This window comes from Pseudoliparis swirei, chromosome 7, assembly GCF_029220125.1.
Source record: "Pseudoliparis swirei isolate HS2019 ecotype Mariana Trench chromosome 7, NWPU_hadal_v1, whole genome shotgun sequence".
Taxonomy (NCBI): domain Eukaryota; kingdom Metazoa; phylum Chordata; class Actinopteri; order Perciformes; family Liparidae; genus Pseudoliparis; species Pseudoliparis swirei.
Window position 1 is genome coordinate 5,214,948 of NC_079394.1, and position 16,799 is coordinate 5,231,746.

Genomic DNA, 16,799 nt, shown 5'->3' on the forward strand with positions numbered 1-16,799 from the left:
GTGCCGTTTGATTGGCTAATATTTCAGCTCGTTTATTTTAATGACCGTCAGTGATTGGACGGTGGGGGAGGAGGCGGTCGCTGAGACGTCGTTTACTCTCGTAAAAGTAATAGAAGACTTTAAAGCAGTGGTCGCCAACCCGTCGATCGCGATCGACCGGTCGATCTCGGAGACGTTCCCTGTCGATCTCCAAAATAAAATGAAAATAAAATCAGAAACACATTGTTCCTCGTTCTCGAACATTTTCTGAAGTGTCTTCTGAAACGTTTTCTTCCTGACTGGAACATCGACGTCAGAAAAGATCTCCGCCTGATTTTAATGAACGCCTGAAAGCGGGTTCTCTGACAGCCGTGTTGTCAGCTGTGCTCCCCGAAAGAGGGGAGCGTACCACAAGTGAGGCGCAGGGGAAATGCAGAAAGACCTTTATTCATAACTTTACATATTACACAAGTTCAAAGTACAAGGACATACAACTACGTCATCAATAAATAAATGTTGTAATGCCTGTACCTTAGTGTAAATGTTTACGTTACGGCATTTACAGGTTACGCCTGCGCATGCGCAACTGCGGAGATTATTGGCGATTTGCCAGGTCTTACCTCCGTGAGATCGGCTTTTCTGCTTTTGTCCTTCAAAACAAAAGCTCAACATTGAGCTTTTTTTCTTGTCTGATGGAGCAATCTGGTTTACTTGAAAGTGATTGCAATTATATTTATTCTATTATTTGAAAAAGCACAGATGCAGGAGTCACAAATGGTGATTCTCATATTTATTATTATTATAATTATTTAAATCTGAGGATGTCTTTAGAGCTGATGTGAATGTATTCACCAACGGGCTGACTTCAGAACTAGTCCCAGATGATAAAACTTTCATGAATACCACATTTGCCCCGAAAAACTCGTCAGTGAAGTTGAAAAAATCACCAAATCAGAGACCAGGAGCTGGATTACTGACAGCAGCTCACAGACGGCCTCAGACTGTCTGTCTGTGCTTATGAACTAACTACAAGCTCACAGACAGAGTTCAGTCACAGCCATCACACTGACTGGAGTCACATGACTTGATGGCATTATGATGAGAGCTGAACTTACATGAGTTGCACTGACTGATCATGTTGTCAGTGTCGTGTTGTAATGTAAATAAATACAACATTTATATTGGTAGTTTATCCAGCTGCTCATTGAAATGTGTTTTTTCTTGTTCATATTGTGTGTGGTGAACAAATATCTTACTTTTTTTTTGCACTTAAATTCTGTGTTCCTGGTCTCATCAATTTGAAAGCTGGACCAATGTGTTTTGATTTCATTCAATTAGAATTAGGCCAAATAAAAAGCCTCAAGTCATAAGTCCAGTCTGGACCGTCGTTTTCTCTCAACGCCTCAATAGGTAGATCTTGCCGGTCATGAAGGTGGAGGTCAGTGATCTTGGGCTCAAAAAGGTTGGTGACCACTGCTTTAAAGGGACAACAATTGACATTGAACTGAGTTCAGTTAACTATTTCAGCACTTAAAGAATAGAGGATGTCCGGACAGATTTGTTTGTATCACTTTATTTTGGGTCTAAAATTGTAAGTCATCCAGAACGAAGCAGGGGGAAATCACTTAATCGTGTGTCTCTCACCGTCATCTTATTATCTACATCCTGATCTGTTCACCGGCTTGTGTAATATGAAAAAGTAGCTCGCCGACTCAATGTCATACTAGAATATACAGGACTGTCTCAGAAAATTAGAATATTGTGATAAAGTTCTTTATTTTCTGTAATGCAATTAAAAAAACAAAAATGTTATGCATTCTGGATTCATTACAAATCAACTGAAATATTGCAAGCCTTTATTCTTTTAATATTTAATATTTTTTAATTGCATTACAGAAAATAAAGAACTTTATCACAATATTCTAATTTTCTGAGACAGTCCTGTATATACATACATATATATATATATACATATATAATAATAATAATAATAATTGTTATTATTATTATAATATAATAGAATTATAATAATACTGAAATCAGATGTGCACAGAGATGAGAGTAAGGACTCCAGATGCATGAAGTACCTGAACATTATATTAACATAAAAAATGTATACTCAATCCTGGACAGGACAAGTCTATCTCAATTGTTGTATCTTTTTTAGGATGACAATAAACATCCTTATCCTACCCTCAATGTGTATATTTGTCAACGAGAAGTTCAATACAAGTTCCTGTCACAATAATTAGATGATAATTGTCATGTGTACATCTTGAATACATCCTGATTGGGGCTGATCAAAAAGCCTACACTACATACAGAGTATATGCTCAACAGACTGACAACACCTGACACTAACAGCAACCAACAAGTCCTTCTCTGGATTCCATGAAGACTTCCTCTCAAACAACAAAGGAAAACAACAGTGACAATGAGCTGCATTTAGAAACACTATTTCCTGTTAATGTAATTTCCTGAATTGCAAGTGTATCAAACTGACTTACAAGCAGAAGTACGGCCTAAGCATCTGTAAGTCTACTCAAATATGAAGGCAGTATTCTGATATGCTTTATTCAAAGCTTATGATCAGCATGCTGTGATGTTCTTTGGGCAGGCCTCTGATGCGTGAACAGTATTTTATGGATTGTAATTGAGAATTATTCATAAACAATAACTCGGAATAAATAATAGTGTTATAGCAGTACAGGTTGGACACATGTGTCTTTGAAAAACCTGCAAGATGTGTCTGACTTGCAAAGTAACACATTTCAGATCCCTGACAATAACTGAAAAGTATCTCTGCCACCCAGGAGGGGGCAGTCCTTCCTGCGTTAGACCAGAAAAGGACTTCTGCTGCAAGTGCACATGTAATCAAGTGACTGGGTAAAAAAAAAAAAAATACTCCCCCCCCTGGTTTGTATTCATTCGAACGCATTAGTTAAGGGGAGCTGTGGCAGTGCTGATGGGAGCTGAGCAAAACCAAAATACGTTTAGCATATATTCAATAGTCAATAGTCTCAATAGTTTTTTTAATTCACTCAGAGATTCTGTACAGCCGCAGATATGCAATTGCTCTCCTACTATCTATTTATGCATGCATGCAAACAAACATACATACACACGCACCCACGCACATACACGCACACACACACACACACACACACACACACACACACACACATCATACAAAAGCATGTATGAACCCACACAAACAATTACTTGAAGTAAACGAAAGGATGAAAGGTTGTCCACAGATTAAATGCATATAGCTGTACTTTGGATCTGGATCATCTTGCATTCCATTTCATGCTATAGTTGATATGCATAGAAAAAAACTAAAACAGTAAAGCTTTCATTAGACATTCCAAAATCAACATCATATGCCAATTCCAGAGATATCTTGTAATTTGTGAAAATATAAAAAAATTAATGAGTATCTAAAATTTGAAAATGACAGGAAAAAAACCTGCCTCATTTATTTTTGTACTATTTCACAACTCTTTTAATGCTACAGAGGCGAAAAAGTACCAGTTTAGGGTCCTGGATGCCTTCATGATTTTACATCTTAAATTATATATTTATTATATCAAGAGACCAATAAAACATAACCCAATCATTTTAGTCCATTAAGGTCATGCATAGAAGTTCACATATAAGTATAGGTTACACTGTGGTTTCACTTTTCCACAAACCACTCTTCATTCCAACGGAGGTCTGGGATTGGTCCGTACCACTCATATCTTGTTCCAGCTCGAGCACAGACTTTTTGATGGTGCCGTTCGGGGCAGCGGCCCCAGGCACGGTGGTGGTGACACTGTTCAACGGGTAGGAGCAGCGCTTCGTGTCTCGCTCTAATTTCAAATTGTCTCTGCTGGCGCATCGTCTCTGAGTGCTGTGTATGGCCGCTCTGCTGGCCATAGAGGGCAGCAGGGGGAACGGTTTGCGACTCCCGCTGCTGCCCCCATCACTTCCCTCTGAGGGACTAGTTGGCACTGACTGTCCAGCCCGCTTCCCGTTGGTGAGCGGACTGGCCTGGTTCTCTGAAAGGCTAAGGTGGATGCTGCCATTCTCACTCGTGGCCTGTTTGTGAACAACATGTGAAGAACTGAGGTGCTCGAAACCAGTGGGGCCTAAAGCTCCCAGGCTGCCTCCACCACCAGCAGTCCTTAGAGCTTTGAGACGATAGTGACCTCTGCCCTCACTCCGATGGTGATACTGGCTGCTTCCTTGTTTAGTTCTGCTAATCACTTTCCTTCTCTGGGGATGCACGGGGGCTGCAGAGTTAATGATGGGCAGAACATTGTTTGTTGGCTTGGCGTTGTTGTCGGTACTGGCGCTGGTGTTGTTGCCGGCAGGGGCACGTGAAGTGTTGTTCGCATTGTCTTGTGCCACCTGCAGCAGGTTGGTGAGCTTGCAGGGCCCGGGGCCCACACTGCTGATCCCACTCGGCGTGGATGACGACCGCGCGGACGAGGAGTTATGAGAGTCACCTGGTGGATGGCAGCCGATGAAAAGTTGTGATCCCTGCTCAGAGGTCTGCGCTCCGCTCCCGGTGGTACAGGTGTGCGTGTAAGTCGAGATGGGATGCGAGCGGCGATAGCCTGGGCAACACACCATCCACGAGGCCTGCACATCCAGACGTCGAAAGCAGTGGTGCACCACCAGAAACACCCCCAGGACTGTGGCGGCTATCCCATAGAGACAGCTAAACAACAAGCTCATGTGCCCTGTCAGCCACATTGCCATGGCTCCACAACACCACAGGACCACAAACAGGAAGTGGGTCGCCACCAGCACCAAGAACTGTGTCTTCAGCGAGTACTGGTCCTCCGGCACGACAACGGCGTTCGTAGGTCCCACCGCTGAGTCCGTGGAGAGGAGGCTCGTGCTTCCTGCCAGCGCCGGCTGGCTTTCAGTCGCAGAAGTGGAGAGGGCGGTTCCTGTGCATTCTTTGGATACACGGTGCCTCAGGCGAAACACAGTGCACAGGAAATAGATCCAGGTCACCAACACTACGAGGCCAGCAGGGACAAAGAAAGAGCCCAGACTGGGGCGCCACACCAGCCAGCAGCTGCAAGAGGCAGAAAAGGAGTCAGGAGGGTCAGTGCAAAACAAGGACGCGTCTATGTGTTCGACATATCACCCGGAATGATTCGCTTCAGCACCAAAACAACACGGAGAAGCACTTACTAAAGGCTGTTGTCGCCGTAGTTGTTGACATTGACAGCTGCAGTGATCCCACAAATGATAAGCGGAACTCCACCGGCTATCAAATAGAACCTTGAATCATAGAGAAAAACGTGTCAAACACAAGTTCCCAGCTGCAGTTTGAGAAATAAAGAGCAGTTCTTGTTTGTGCCATCAGATGCGATGTGACCTTTGACTGCGACGATGTCTTTTAAAGTGTGCATGTCAGTGTAATTTTCCCTTTTCTGTTTGAATGTCTCTCTGGCTCTCTATACTCTGAACAGAGCTGTGTGATCCTTCACTCTCATAGTGGGCAGAGTGTTACCAGGGTCAGTACAGGCTGCAGAAGCCTGTGATTTATTGCAGCCCGATCCCGTGTGACTGAGTGGGCAACAAAGGGGTAATGGGAGGGTCAGCGAGGTCAGCGTATGATCGCAGCTTCAGGATCACAGGGGGAGGAGAAATAGAGAAGGCGATATTTGGAAAGACAGTGCACCCCCTGAATCATCCTGCTCAGATTTATGACGACCCATCTGCTCCTGTTATGTTGGTTTCATACATTCCTCCCCTCCTCCACTCAGAGTTCATGCAGGCTTATAGCTTTTTTTTTTTGCCTTACAGCAATACTCTCTTCTGTCCCTCAAAGGTTTCCTCAAAAACAGAGGGACTTTAGTTGTTGCGCACAATGACCCACTTAGATGGTGCACAGTTTGGGTGGCCATGCAGAAGCACTCTTGCGTCTGTATAAAACATAAACCATATTGACAGCAACTAACAGTCTCATCGTACAGGAAGCGGCTTTCTCACTGACCTGAGCATCGGTCGCTGAGTCGGGGGAGCAGGAGGATCTCCCTCCGGCTGCCGCGGTATTCTCCACATAGCCTCTTTGTAAATGACCCTGGCACTGACTCCAATCCACAGCAGGGTCGACAGCGATGAGTAGTGCAGGGCGATGCCCACCTTCACAGTTTCACAGTCAGGTAAGACATCAAGATTAAACACACCACAAGTCAAAGTGAGGGGACTGTTTTTATATTTAATTTAATTTGTCATTAGTATTGTGTATTGTGTATGCATATATGTTATACATATACATATATATTTTATTTTATATTTTACTTTGTATACTCCTATATCTTTCATCCCTGTTTTTTATATTTTATTTTTTATTCTTGTGTGTTTAGTTTATTGGTGCTGCTACTGTGACGACAAATTTCCCCTTGGGGATTAATAAAGTATACATCTATATCTATCTATCTATCTATCTACATGCATTACTTACCGCTTGACAAACCACTGGGTAGCTGGTCAGGCTTATGCCTCCTGCGTAGATGGCTGTCGTCATGGCAATGTGGAAGCAGGTATTAAGTAACGTGTGCCAGCTTTTTCTTGATATGTGAATAGAACTGTAGGGGCGCGGAGCAAAAAATAATCAGGAAAAGAAGCCAATAACAAGGAGCAGCAACAAGTCTGTTTCTGCATAAAAACTGCAGTACCTGTGGTGTAGTATGTGTGTGATGATGATGGTGAAGAGGCAAAGGAGCAGCACTGTAGTGCAGGCATAGACCACGGGGTGAAGCACCTTTACAGAGATGGGTGTGGAGTTAGGGAAGTCCGGCACCTCCTAGAAAAAAATCACAAATAAATCCAATTAAAGTCTGATTCCACCTTGTCGATCCTGGATAGATGGTGCATTACATACTCATGACTACCATACCTGCAGCACAGCGTAGTTGCTAAGCAGAGAGCAGCGCATGGTGGAGGTGCTGCTGTCACTGTGGACCAGCTGACAGCCCTCCTGACTCCAGCTTCCTTGTTGCTCCAGAGCCCTCAGGCTCCACTGGGCTGCCACAGCATCAGTACCAGGAGACAAGTGCCGCAGCGACACCCAGATGGGCTCCGAGTGGTTCCACCTGCTGCAGCCGTCTGTCAGAGGAGAGGAAGGGGAACGGTTGAGATTTTTTTTTATATTAGTCAATCTGAGATGCCCATTCTATGTTCCCTTAGCTTGTCCCATTTACTTTCATATTGCTTGAAAAGTTTCTACAATTCTAAGATGCTGTTGGAAGGGAAAGTGGCTTCCCGCTCCCTCTTCAATTGATCTTTCTCTAAATTCAAATAGTTGGAAAAAAAAAGTTGACCTCAAGACATCATTGTTGATGTTGAAGAATGAATCTGCATAGTCGCAGCACTAAAAATATTGTAACATCAGAAACAGAATCGGAATATTTTATTGGCTCGTATGTTTTCACATACAAGGAATGTGTCATGGCGGGTGGACAATAACATCAAACAATCTACAACAATCAACACAGTGCAAGAATTGAAACATTAAATAACATGATGTCATATCGTACACGGCCATGTACAACAAGACTGAACAAAAAAGTGTTTTCTAAACTGTATTTTTAAACAAAGACGGTTTAAAAAATTAATCTGACAGGCTTTCTTACCGAGGCCAACAAATATGACGGGAGTGTTGACGCTACGTCGGCGAGAGTGTTCCCCAGTGTTGCTTGAGTTTCCAGAGAGCGGGAAAAACCTGCCGGTTCTGAAGGCTACAAACTGCAGCTTACAGTCCGCAGGAGCATCAGGAGGAAACAGAGTCGCCGGGAGAGTCACAGAGGCCAGTGCGACTGAATTCTGAAGAAACAAAACACACGCAAATGTTGTATTTCAATCCACCGGTAACCCTCAATAACTGTGAATGCATGAGACGGTTAATGATGGCACCGTTTGCAGGAGTGTGGACACGAGAACGGGTGTTCACACCCTACCTTGAGGGGGAAATTGTTGAGGGAAGTGTTGTGGGAGCCGGTGCTGCAGTGAAAACGAAGCTGCTGCTCACGATTGGATTCTGACGTGTCCATCCCCGAGCTGCCCGTTAAGTCATCGCGACGCTGATAAGCGGTGCAGGTTATGCCAGTGAAGTGGGCTGGTCGAATGAAGTGGGCCTCCATCACAATGTTTCGAGACACCTGCACATATCAAGATCAAACATAAATCATACACAATAGAATATGGCTTAAATTCTGTTTCTACATTTTCTGGACATCCCATTGATTACCTTCGCATTGAAAATGCGGAAGGTTACGTTTTGATCGCCGTGTATTTATTTGTATGCGTGCGTGCGTGTTATTCGCATAACTCAAAAAGTATTAAACCGAATCGCATGACATTTGGTGGGATGATTGGTTATTATCCGGGGACCATTTGATTAGATTTTGGAATCAATCGGGTCAAAGGTCAAGGTCAAGGTCACGAAAAGTTAAAAATCTTCTTTGAATCGCATGAAATTTGGTGGGATGATTGGTTATTATCCGTGGACCATTTGATTAGATTTTGGGATTGATCGGGTCAAGGTCATGAAAAGGTCAAAATCTTATTTTTACCGGTACATTTTTATCCAATTGGCATGCAACTAATGCCAACATGTTCATAATTCAATGCCCAATCTGGTGATATGCGAAGGTATGCGCTCTACCGAGTGCCCGTTCTATTTTTTTCTGTTTTACATGGCAACATCATGATGAAAATATACGATATTACTCCCAAATTTCATAAACTACAGATTCTCTACAAGCTCTATTTGCTCTGTTAAAAAAAAGAAGAAGTTTGTGATGAGATTAAAAAAAGGTGACACAATGCAGGATGGTCGTCCCTACCATGGAGAAGTCCTGAGCGTGGCTGTGTAGCTGAGGCCAGGCCAACGTCTCGAGAGAGTAGACGATGGAGCTGCAGGCTCTCTTCTCTCTCTGGGCCAGGGTGAGGATCCGGTCGTCCACCTGCATCACGTTGCTTCCCATCTCGACCATCACCTCTGACAACTGGAACACACACATTGACATTTTACAATAAAAAGGATAGTAATGTAAATACACACGTATTTGCATTTAGCCATTTTAAATATGGAAGGCAATATTTCTCACCTCTCGCAGCTGTTTGACATAATCCATAAACTTCTCCATCATTTGCGCCACGTACAACACGTCCACTGAGTCAGTGAAGCCGGCCGCCTCCAGCGTGTACGTGCGCACCTGATGTGCCAAGGTGACAGCGTTGGATGCATTGATGGGCCTCTGTGGAGAGAGAGAGAGCAGCGAGGTTAAATACATTGCGTTTACTGAACAGGAAGTACACTACCGTTCAAAAGTTTGGGGTCACTTAGAAATGTCTTTATTTTTCAAAGAAAAGCTGTTTTTTTCAATAAAGATAACATTAATCAAAAATACACACTATACATTGTTAAAGGGTACCTGTAGTGCAAAACAACAACGTGCTACATCCATTCGGCGCATCAAATAAATCATATTTACCCCGCCGCTATTGTCAACAAGTCACGCATAGCCCGAGGATTTACATTTCTTTGTCAACATTCCGAGTCCGTAGGCGCAGCCATTTTGCTAGTTATTTACTCCAGCTCAAAGCTAACTATGACGTAGAGTCGTTGAAAGGAATTCAGCCCATCCGGAGCCACTTCTACACGCGTTGCTTCTTGGGATAGATCGGTGGCCTCAAGAATTACACAATCTATATCAGGGGTGCTCAATACGTCGATCGCGGCGACCTGCCAGTCGATCGCGGCGTAGTATTGGTAGATCGCATGACATTAAAAAAAATTGGGCTGCCCCCCTGTCACTTTCTCTATAGCGCCACATTACAGCAGCAGCATGTCATTTCTGTCTCTACGTGTTGCGTTGACAGTCCTCTGCCCGCCGTCTCGTGTGCCGCGGAGCTCCCGACACCCGGTTTGCGCGCATCGGGACGGACGGAGCAAAGAAAAGTCACTAGCACCCCGAACATGTGGGCCGAACATTGCATCAATGAAAGACATCTCCAGCGCTGGCTTATGCGCGATGTAGCTATCAAGCTCACTCTTTTGTGTGAAGCAGATGAGGTCTAATGACACTATATCATCGGACATAAGTTTGTGCTCTTTACAACAAATGCACTCTGTCTGTTTTCTGTGGCACACATTTCCCACAACTGCACCAAACGTCCGCCGACTTGCGTGCACGGTCCGCACGGTGAAGCATCTGGACCGGCGGTCCTTCGGCATCAACTTCATCAGAATCATCGCTATCATCGCTGTCACAATTCACTAAATGGGGATAGTCTGCTTTTAAAGGTTCAAACAAGTATCCAGTTGCTGAATCAGACAATTTCATCGTCCATATTATCAATCTCTCAGCATTTGTTTGCGAGCGCTCGACGTTGTTTACATTGGTTTCTGAACACATCCGCTGTGGCTGGCTGTCGATCTCTCAACGATTTGACGTCACACCACCCGCGACATATTCAAGCTCCAGTGCAATGTCGCATGTCGGAGTTGAGGACTTTGAACAGCCTAAACTACGTATTGTTATTGAATACTGGACCGTCAGTGCATGAATAACCTTTAGAAACACATTATCTTTTGATCTGGCTACATATTGTTTTGCACTACAGGTACCCTTTAATGTGGTAAATGACTATTCTAGGTGGAAACGTCTGGTTTCTAATGAAATATCTCCATAGGTGTATAGAGGCCCATTTCCATCAACGATCACTCCAGTGTTCTAATGGTACATTGTGTTTGCTAATCGCCTTAGAAGACTAATGTCTGATTAGAAAACCCTTGTGCAAGTATGTTAGCACAGCTGAAAACAGTTATGCTGGTGATATAAGCTATACAACTGGCCTTCCTTTGAGCTTGAAGTTTGAAGAACAAAATTAATACTTCAAATATTAATCATTATTTCTAACCTTGTCAATGTCTTGACTATATTTTCTATTCAATTTTCAATTCATTTGAGAAATAAAAGTAAGTTTTCATGGAAGACACGAAATTGTCTGGATGACCCCAAACTTTTGAACGGTAGTGTATGTCGTGTAGTAAACCTAAGAACTGCTCACCAGGATGAAGGTATGCAGGACCCGGGTGATGCCGTTCGTGTAGTGACAGTCTGAATAGTCAGCCTCCTGCCAGTTTCCAGAGTCACAATGCCTGGAGGCTTTTTTCTGTCCAATACCTCCCTCCATAGACATGGAGGGGTAACGTAGCTGCAGGCAGTACTGGTGTGAGGTGATGCCTGCCAGAGTTCTGGGCCACCTGGGGATTAAAACCAGAGAAGAGTAAGATCTCTGGATCTTTACGCATGTACTAATAATGAGTGGAAGTGTAACTAACCTGAACTCCCCACGGTTGTTGACGACTTTATCCTCTGGACAGAAGGAGGCACTGTTCTCCAGCACCAATATTTCAACACTGCGAGATGCATTTCCCCGCCCAGTAGAAACCACACACTCCCACTCTCCCTTGGCCTCCACATGTACGTTGAATAGAATAAGCTCACTGGATAAAGAGGATAGAAACAGCTGAATTCAACGCATTATCGCCACATGCTCCATTGTGCGTCTGAATCATTTTAAGTTCATCAGATCACTTTTCTTTGCGCAATAATTAAAGGTTACACCTGCTTAAACAGAGACCGCATAGAGGACAAAAGAGAGCAGTCTGATTGCTAAAGTGCATGACGTTCCTGTACCTGGTGATGAAGGTGCAGTCGTGCAGCACACTGTTCTCCAGCTGGACACCCATCTCTGGGTCAGAGGTCACCAGCTGCCCGTTGTGACGCCAGTGTAAAGCGGTGATCTCGTCCACCAAGGTGGCGGTGCAATGGAAGGGCAGCCGGTCACCTTTGAAGACCACCTGGCGCTGGGACGGCAGGAGCAACAGGGTGTGCAGCTCCAGAGGACCGTCTGAGCAGCACAGCGGGAACAAGCCGAAGACACGACCGTTACTCATCGTCACTCCGAATAGTTTCTGCTGCTCTCTCATTACTCGACCTCAGCTCAATGTTTCCACAGGAGCCGTTATGAGTCTGCTGTTCTGGAGCAGATTAGATGCAGACACAGCACCAATTCCTAAATGCAACCCTGAGGATTAGTTGTCAACGCGGTTCACTGATATAGAAATGCGTCCCTGCCGAGCTTCTGGGATTTTAATCCCATTTGGTGGAGTGATATTTAAAAATACTGAGACGATCTCCTGTCATTGTTATTCACAGGCCAATGTTCCCTGAAACAAAGCGGGGAACCGTCTCGTTCATATGCCTCGCTCTCGCCAGGCTCTCACCACAGCTCAGCTGGCTTTCCCTTAGCCCTCGCAGGGGCTTCCCCTTCAGGCTCCTGGGATAGGCACACAGGGTTTCAACCCCCAGTCGGGCGGAACTGCTGCGAAAGAATCCCGGGACCCAACGCAAGCCGCAGTCACACGACAGGTAGTCGGAGTTGAAGTTCCTGGAGAGAGAAGGGATGGTCATTTTATCAATATGTTCCTTCTACCTGGCTCAGATAGGCTTTCACCTCTTCGTCATCTCGATGCTTGACAAACAAATATTTAATTCTCGTGTTGCAAATTTGTCAAATGACAACAAATGTGGAATTACAGCTGCACCCAAACACGACGTCCCAGATTATTGGCAGTGTAATGAAATCAAGCAAATGTTTGTTCAGATTTGAAATGTTTAAAGAGAGACTCATCTTCTATCTTCTTTATGGCTGTCTAGGAATTATGGGGTTTTCTTCTACAATTAATACATTGAGGAAATAATCCAAACTATGTGTCAAATAAATCAGCATTTCGAAATCCTCAGTTTTTCTTCAGACTTGAAACCGACGGTAAAATAAATATTAAGTTAAAATCAACATTATTTTGTCAAGAATATTTATTGTTATATTTACCTTCGCATTGAAAATGCGGAAGGTTATGTTTTGATCGCCGTGTATTTATTTATTTATTTATTTGTATGCGTGTTATTCGCATAACTCAAAAAGTATGAAACCGAATCGCATGAAATTTGGTGGGATGATTGGTTATTATCCGGGGACCATTTGATTAGATTTTGGGATCGATCGGGTCAAAGGTCAAGGTCATGGAAAGGTCAAAATCTTCTTTTGACCATAGCACGGTCAATTTTTATCCAATTGGCATGCAACTGATGCCAAAATGTTCATAATGCAATGCCCAATCTTGTGATATGCGAAGGTATGCGCTCTACCGAGTGCCCATTCTAGTCTTATATGGAATGGTTTGCCGTCAGAGCGAATTGGTTGAGGTTATAATGCCGACATTATCTAATACTCACACAAGCTTGAGCGACGGCAGCTCCTGAAACACTCCCGGGTCCATGGTCGATATGATGTTGCCAGAGAGATTCCTAGCAGTACACACAAGTAGATATTAACTCCATAGCTTCCCACTACGTAGAAAGTCAAATATTTTCATGAGCTCGGTCTCTTACAGTTTGGTGAGATTGGTTAACCCCTGGAACATGTCTGCAGCCAGGCAGCCAATGCGGTTGTTGGAAAGGTCGCTGAAAGTGAGAAAAGACAAAGGAATGTGTCGATTATTTCTGAATCCGGAGGACTCGTGAGTCACAGATTGTGATATCTCGACTCTTTCAATGTTGTTTTTGTGATATCAGATCAAACGCTACATATCCGACAAAGAAGGTAAAACCGTGCCTTTCCTAGTCTTGTATATAATCAAATAACTGAAGATTTTCCACAGCTAGAAAGCTTTCGAAAATTAAACATCAGCATGCGCACAGTCCCCGCCACTTTCTTTTATCTCTCCTCCATAAGACCCGGTAAAGGTTTATCACTGATGGGGTAGAAGCAGGGCCCCTGTCCCGCCGTCCACCTCCAAAGTGTGATGTATAGCCACAGCCAGAGAGGGATCTGCTCCGTTGCACCTCTGACACTACCCAGTCGAGAGCTGTCCAGAGCATATGTTTATCTCCCCCTGTTTGTTTTGAAAAGCCCCAGACCTTGCAGGGAAAACACAAGTAGGGGGAGGAGGGAAGGGGAGTCACGCGGTGCAGCGCCGACGACCGGCTCCGACCCACGCCACAAACAGACCTCGATGTCCAAAGGCACGGTGAGCGGGCAGCTTGTCACTTCTAGTGACGTGTGGGGAGAAACGCCGTGGCCAGGAGTTTCCCACCGTGATGGACGCGAGACACCAGAGATGACATGGCAGAGCCCCGGAGGATCGGCAGAAACACTTAGTGAAGGAGGCCTTTATTGTCACACTAACACCAGGAGCTCAATATAACACATGACATCTGCCAAGAGAAATGAGTTGATAGATGGGCCTGGCTCTTTCAGCAACTACTGTGAATAGTGCTCGTATGATTACCAAAAAAAACTACAATGTGCAACCATGGACGGATTAAGAAACCACGGGCCCCTGGGCCTGGACGTGTCAAGGCCCCCCCCCCACCCGCAAAAAAAAAAAAAAAAAAATGAAGTAAAACAAAAAAAATACAATTAAATGTAAAAAAATGTAAATATACTTTTTTTTTTAAACATCGCTAACAAAACAGTCCGTATGGAACAACGATACCGGAGCTGAGCAGACAACATAACGCGAATTATATGACCATGACATGAATGACTTAAGCCTAGCATATACCGGCTCTGGCGCATCGTGTCATATCATCATATCAATACAAAGTTAATAACAGCGACTTCACGCAGAGGCTCTGGCTTAGGGGCCCCCTGAGCTCACGGGCCCCTGGTGCCGGTAGGCTCGTTCAGTTATCCATCCCTCAGTAGGACTATTGGGGCCCTGTTACTGACATGAATGACTTAAGCCTAGCATATACTGGCTACGGCGCATCGTGTCATATCATCATATTCATATCAATACAATGTTAATAACAGCGACGTCACGCGCGGAGGCTCAGGCCCAGGGGCCCCCTGAGCTCATGGGCCCCTGGGCCTGGGCCCGGTAGGCCCGTTGGTTAATCCATCCCTGTGTGCAACATTCAAAGCACGTTTTTCTAATTTCTGTTAATATGTTTGCTGTATCAGAATCACGTTAGTGTCTACTTACAGTTTCCGAAGCTCAGAAAGACCCTGGAAGGCTCCAGGCATGATGGTGCTGATTAAGTTGTGCTTGAGGTCTCTGAGGAGAGAAAAGATATTAGGTTGATAAGAAAATGCTTCTCGGGATAATGATGAAATTGATATGTCAAAATTAATAGTGTGAGACATGTTGAGAGATAATACGTTCGCTTCCTCTTCCTACCAACACCTCTAAAGCTCACTATTTAACATATATACATTTTTTTTAATTTATCCAATCCAAAACCGAAATTTACAAACAATATTTTGCCATTTTTGTCACCTTTGAACAGGGCCAGGATAGAGGTTTCCCCTTGTCTCCAGTCTTACCGCTAAGCTAAGCTAAGCTAAGCTAACCCCCTGATGGCTGTTGCTCCAAACTTAACAGAGAGAGAGAGTGGTATCAATCATCTATGTTATTTACCTACATGTTTAACTATTTATTGAACACAGACTTCAAGACAAGGTTTCTCTAAGTTGAAGGGTGTGGACTGGAGACACATTTCCTAAACCTGGCTCCTCCAGTGGGACACAGCTTGCTATTTCTGCACACAGATAGGAAATCTTATCCCATCAGCCACCTGGGCCGGAGGTTAGCAAGATGCAGCTACTCAACAAAATTAGATATTGGCCAGATCTGAAATTGCCGGTCATTTTTCTTCTCCTTTGAAATTACTCTTCTTCTGATAATGTCGGCCATTACAAGGAATATGAATTCCTTGGCCATCCTTCAAATTTAATACTATCTGTTGCACTTTTCTCCCCTGTCTTCTCATTCCGCCCCCCCCCCCACCCCCCACCCATGTGTTTAACTATTCAGCAAGATGCCCCTCTCCATCAGCTAACCTGTATTTGATTTTGAACCCAAGACGTTTTTTTCTTATTGGTCAGGAGGGAATAGCGAGGTTCAAACAGGTCAAGAGCCGGATGGGTTTCGGCAGGACATACACTACCGTTCAAAAGTTTGGGGTCACTTAGAAATGTCTTTATTTTTCAAAGAAAAGCACTGTTTTGTCAATTAAGATAACATTAATCAAAAATACACACAATACATTGTTAATGTGGTAAATGACTATTCTAGGTGGAAACATCTGGTTTCTAATGAAATATCTCCAGAGGTGTATAGAGGCCCATTTCCATCAACTATCACTCCAGTGTTCTAATGGTACATTGTGTTTGCTAATTGCCTTAGAAGACTAATATCTGGTTAGAAAACCCTTGTGCAATTATGTTAGCACAGCTGAAAATAGTTATGCTGGTGATATAAGCTATACAACTGGCCTTCCTTTGAGCTTGAAGTTTGAAGAACAAAATTAATACTTCAAATATTAATCATTATTTCTAACCTTGTCAATATCTTGACGATATTTTCTATTCAATTTTCAATTCATTTGATAAATAAAAGTGAGTTTTCATGGAAGACACGAAATTGTCTGGATGACCCCCAACTTTTGAACGGTAGTGTATGTTGGTTCAACGTTGGCTGGAATGCGATGCATGTCCCTACAGCAGGCCTATTCAACTAGCGGCCCGCGGGCCGGATACGCCCCGTTTGAGTTTAACTCTGGCCCGCAAGACTGCCTGCAAATCAGTATAGCTTGGTAAGAAAAAATAAAACTGACGGACACGCCTCTTTTATACATTGAGACATCTAACCCAGAGCCATTGAGTTTCACTGTTGCCTCAACCAAACCTGTATGGTTACATCTTTATGTTACGCACCCGTGTTGGTTGCC

At 43.9% G+C, this 16,799-nt stretch overlaps 1 protein-coding gene across 1 annotated transcript in view; it reads right to left on the reverse strand.

The window, feature by feature from the left end:
- Positions 1–2,996: 2,996 nt before the first annotated feature.
- adgra2 (adhesion G protein-coupled receptor A2) overlaps positions 2,997–16,799 on the reverse strand; it is a 42,720-nt gene continuing 28,917 nt past the window's right edge. The window contains exons 3-19 of the mRNA XM_056418146.1: positions 15,053–15,124; positions 13,455–13,526; positions 13,299–13,370; positions 12,287–12,450; positions 11,697–11,910; positions 11,339–11,503; positions 11,065–11,260; positions 9,099–9,248; positions 8,835–8,996; positions 7,947–8,147; positions 7,623–7,812; positions 6,887–7,095; positions 6,666–6,793; positions 6,452–6,575; positions 5,981–6,129; positions 5,173–5,262; positions 2,997–5,053 (exon numbers count right to left, since the gene is read on the reverse strand). Coding sequence (XP_056274121.1) covers positions 3,646–5,053; positions 5,173–5,262; positions 5,981–6,129; positions 6,452–6,575; positions 6,666–6,793; positions 6,887–7,095; positions 7,623–7,812; positions 7,947–8,147; positions 8,835–8,996; positions 9,099–9,248; positions 11,065–11,260; positions 11,339–11,503; positions 11,697–11,910; positions 12,287–12,450; positions 13,299–13,370; positions 13,455–13,526; positions 15,053–15,124 — 3,766 coding nt within the window. The 3' untranslated portion in view covers positions 2,997–3,645. The remainder of the gene's footprint in view (positions 5,054–5,172; positions 5,263–5,980; positions 6,130–6,451; positions 6,576–6,665; positions 6,794–6,886; positions 7,096–7,622; positions 7,813–7,946; positions 8,148–8,834; positions 8,997–9,098; positions 9,249–11,064; positions 11,261–11,338; positions 11,504–11,696; positions 11,911–12,286; positions 12,451–13,298; positions 13,371–13,454; positions 13,527–15,052; positions 15,125–16,799) is intronic.